At 35.3% G+C, this 3,307-nt stretch overlaps 1 protein-coding gene and 1 long non-coding RNA gene across 4 annotated transcripts; one reads left to right on the top strand and one right to left on the bottom strand.

The window, feature by feature from the left end:
* Positions 1-342: 342 nt before the first annotated feature.
* Positions 343-3,018, bottom strand: LOC140966674 (cysteine and histidine-rich domain-containing protein RAR1-like). Of its 3 annotated transcripts, none has more exons than XM_073426926.1 (5): positions 2,886-3,018; positions 1,984-2,066; positions 1,385-1,539; positions 926-1,164; positions 343-598 (listed from the first exon to the last, which is right to left on the bottom strand). In XM_073426926.1, exons 1-5 carry the CDS (start codon positions 2,973-2,975, stop codon positions 503-505), a joined length of 663 nt encoding a protein of 220 aa, XP_073283027.1. In that variant the 5' UTR covers positions 2,976-3,018; the 3' UTR covers positions 343-502. The 3 variants fall into 3 exon arrangements, with proteins under 3 accessions (XP_073283027.1, XP_073283029.1, XP_073283028.1); XM_073426928.1 differs by having other exon boundaries at positions 1,984-2,081; positions 2,886-3,010; XM_073426927.1 differs by lacking the exon at positions 2,886-3,018 and adding an exon at positions 2,162-2,288.
* Positions 2,047-2,877, top strand: LOC140966675 (uncharacterized). The gene is made up of 2 exons (XR_012173419.1): positions 2,047-2,152; positions 2,189-2,877. It is a non-coding gene; the product is annotated as an uncharacterized lncRNA (long non-coding RNA).
* Positions 3,019-3,307: the final 289 nt, after the last annotated feature.

Here is a 3,307-nt window from a genome sequence, read left to right as displayed (position 1 = left end):
ATACGAAAATTTATTGAATATTATTAATACATCATTAAATTGATGTACGTATTTTTGGAAGTGGTATAAAAAGATTATCAAAATTAATTAAGAAATGTTTATAATTACAGAATTTATATACATTAGTCTGAGGGTGTGTTTGTAATTACCGAGTGTTTGTGTGTGTGTGTATTATTTATTCAAATTAAATAAATTGATTAAATTTATTAATTATAACTTGGTTAATCATTTTTACTTTTTATGATTGAAGATATTTATTTTAAATCTTTAAATAGAAGCACAGCTTTCACTCATACTTGCAGTTGCATCAACCCCTGGCTGCATGGGTAAATGTGCTAAAGGTCGAACAAGATTGAAATGGATTAGTGCCACTGGTAAAACAATATCTTCTCCATTTTCAACACTTGACCGAATATGCCAACCATAGACGATAAATGGCGATAAACTGCAGCAAACGTTCCATATTGCTGAACCGTTCAAATAGAGGACATTTGCGCCATCTTTACGACTCTGGATCAGCATTGTGCCATCCTTTGGCACATGGTTGTATGTTCATAAATTCATCGAATTCTTTAACGTGAATATCACAGCATTTCCACTGCAAATCAAAAGGAAAGAAGATATCACAAGTGTGTTGCGCATTTCAATGGATAACTTATTCAGAAGACAAGTTATCCAGAATTGTGGTTTGCCAGTTGAGGTGGGTGAATGGTTAAGTAAGAGGAGATTAAACAAATTGTTGACTTAATGATAAGACGAGATTCTAGCTTCAAACGGAGCACCATAAATAATAGAATCTATATTGATGTTACCCATCCCAACTTATTTTGTAATACAGCCTATCTATAAACGATGATGAAGGCTAATGAGAAGTTTCATCAAACAAATTTAATTATGAGAAAACGTAGGCAACTTGTATTCTTACCCCTCTTATTCGGTCATGGAAAACTGCTGGTCCAGGATGGTAACTGCAGGCTTCATCGTGATTATCCTTCTCTTTAAAAGTTTCACCACATCCTTTGTTTTTACAGGTCTGGGGTTGGTTTATGTCGACAATTTTCTTTGGTTTTGGGGGTTGGGCATCCTGTAATGTTCGATTAATTTCAGTAGGAGCATCTAGCACAGAATTGGATACTTTTGAGTTCAATGCTCCAGCTTGTGAACCTGACGAGGATGAAAAGCAAGATCAATCTTAAAATACCAGTAGCATAACCTTATCTGAACTCAAGCTACTTGATTATATTACAAGTTAACAAATCTATGTATATAAAAGTCGTTTTTTGTTGGCTCTGAGCTAATTATTTAAGTGAAACGTGCAATTTTTATCCGCAAATAATCAGCCTTCAATTTTAAAAGAAGTCAAATCACTACATAACAGGCCTACCATGGTCGGAACAGAAAAATCCTTGGCGGCACCGTGGGCAAGAATCTTTTGATGATGAACTGAATGCGGAACTTGTTTCATAAACCGGTTGCTTTGGAGCTGGTGCTTTCTTCGGCAACACCAGTTTCTCAGTTGTGTGCTTTCCTGTCTTGCAACTTTACACATCAACAGCAATCAGTTTCTAACAAAATACCATAGATAGATCACTAGCAAGCTGGCAGATTCTATCAACACAAAGAAGAATGAAAATGAGTAGACCCCCCCCATCTTTAATGAAGGGAACAAACAGAAGGTTGAACCTAAGCGCCATTCACGATTGGAATTTTCAAAAAAAATCAGCATCCTTTCAGTAAATATGAATACTTTCTATATCTTATAGAGATAACTTCCAGAAAATTAGTAATTAAATTCATTACTATGGAATAAAAACATAAAGCTCAGCTCCCATAAACATCTTGAAAAAAAATTTAGTGAGTGAAGAAGTCATCGGTTAAAAGAAAAAGACAGATACACATTGAGGAAAGCGGACACAGAGATATTGGACAGTAAGATTTTGAACTTTTAAAATGCATGCATAACAAGAGGGAAAAGTTACCTACCCAGGAAGCGCTAGAAATAGACTAAAATCGTGACTCTTTTGCTTACAACAGCTCCACTCTTTCATCCCATCATGAAATATTGGCTGTTAAAGACACTTCTGTGATTAATTTTACAAATCAGAAAAAAAGCAATTTTGTAAACTCGTCAAAGGAGAAAGTTAGAGAAAGCGTCATTTACACACTGGTTTAAGAGACGGAATCCCAGTTGAAGCATGACATACATCAGGCGAAATTAAATTAGTGACTTTTAAGAAATGCAAGGTAATAAGTACATTGCATAAGCCGCAGGTCCATTTAAGCTTCCAAATCAATTACAAGTTAGACACGCGATGCCAAGAATGTATGACAACATGACCAGTTAATTAAACAATCCTTTCTGCAGACATTCTCGTTTGTTATTCTATGTTTTTCTCAGAATCGGCTACGTGATTATTCACACCAGCGTACTTTCTCTGCATCTTTGTCAATCATTATCACTTTCTACAGTCGAAAAAAACCCAAATAACAAAAACAATGGACCGTCGATATAGCTGTTCAGGCAGAAAATACTTTCTTAAAAGCATCGAATCAATTAATTCAAGCTCAAAATAAATCAAGAAAAAAGACTACACGTTGGAGAACAAACCGAAACATCATCCAAGAAAGAAAATGTACATCATAAGGTAAATAAACAGGAGGCTTAAACCCTGACAAAATTCAACTACGATTTCTGCAGGATATTAATCATACAATCATTTGCCAACTCTATAGTCCCCGCCGCAAATCTAAAAAATACTCGGTTAAACTTTCACCGAATAGCTAATTCATCTTGTAAGCGATCAAATCACCTCAATCCGTAAATTAACCGAAAAATAGAAGAGATCCAAAAAAAAATCAAACACACACGAATTAAAAGTACTTACGGAATCGTGGTAAGTACATGAATCTTCCTGATTTTCGTCTTCGCTGAACAGTGCTTCGCATCCGATCCTTTGGCATCTAAGCTTCTCCATCCTGGTTCTAACTTTTCCTCGACTTCCAGTGCCAACCGAGAGAGAAAGAACGAGGGCCCGAGGACCGGTTTATTTTATTTTTATAAACGTTGGCCCAACAAGTGTGAAATGGATGGGCCCGTCCAGGGACGTCAAAAAATCAAGTTAAAGCCCGCTGAAAAAAATTAAAATTAATGAACTAGCTAGGGTTGTCCTACATAGTTGATACATTTGATTTGGAACGGGGAGTTGACTGAGTGGAAGTATTTGAGAGCATATATCAAATTATATTCGTCATGTTTAAAATTTATTATAATTATTATTGAAATTACATATGATGATTTTGTTTGATA

This window comes from Primulina huaijiensis, unplaced genomic scaffold, assembly GCF_012295235.1.
Source record: "Primulina huaijiensis isolate GDHJ02 unplaced genomic scaffold, ASM1229523v2 scaffold207642, whole genome shotgun sequence".
Lineage (NCBI taxonomy): Eukaryota > Viridiplantae > Streptophyta > Magnoliopsida > Lamiales > Gesneriaceae > Primulina > Primulina huaijiensis.
The sequence above is the reverse complement of the archived record's forward strand: the minus strand, read 5'-3'. Positions and strand labels throughout refer to the sequence as shown.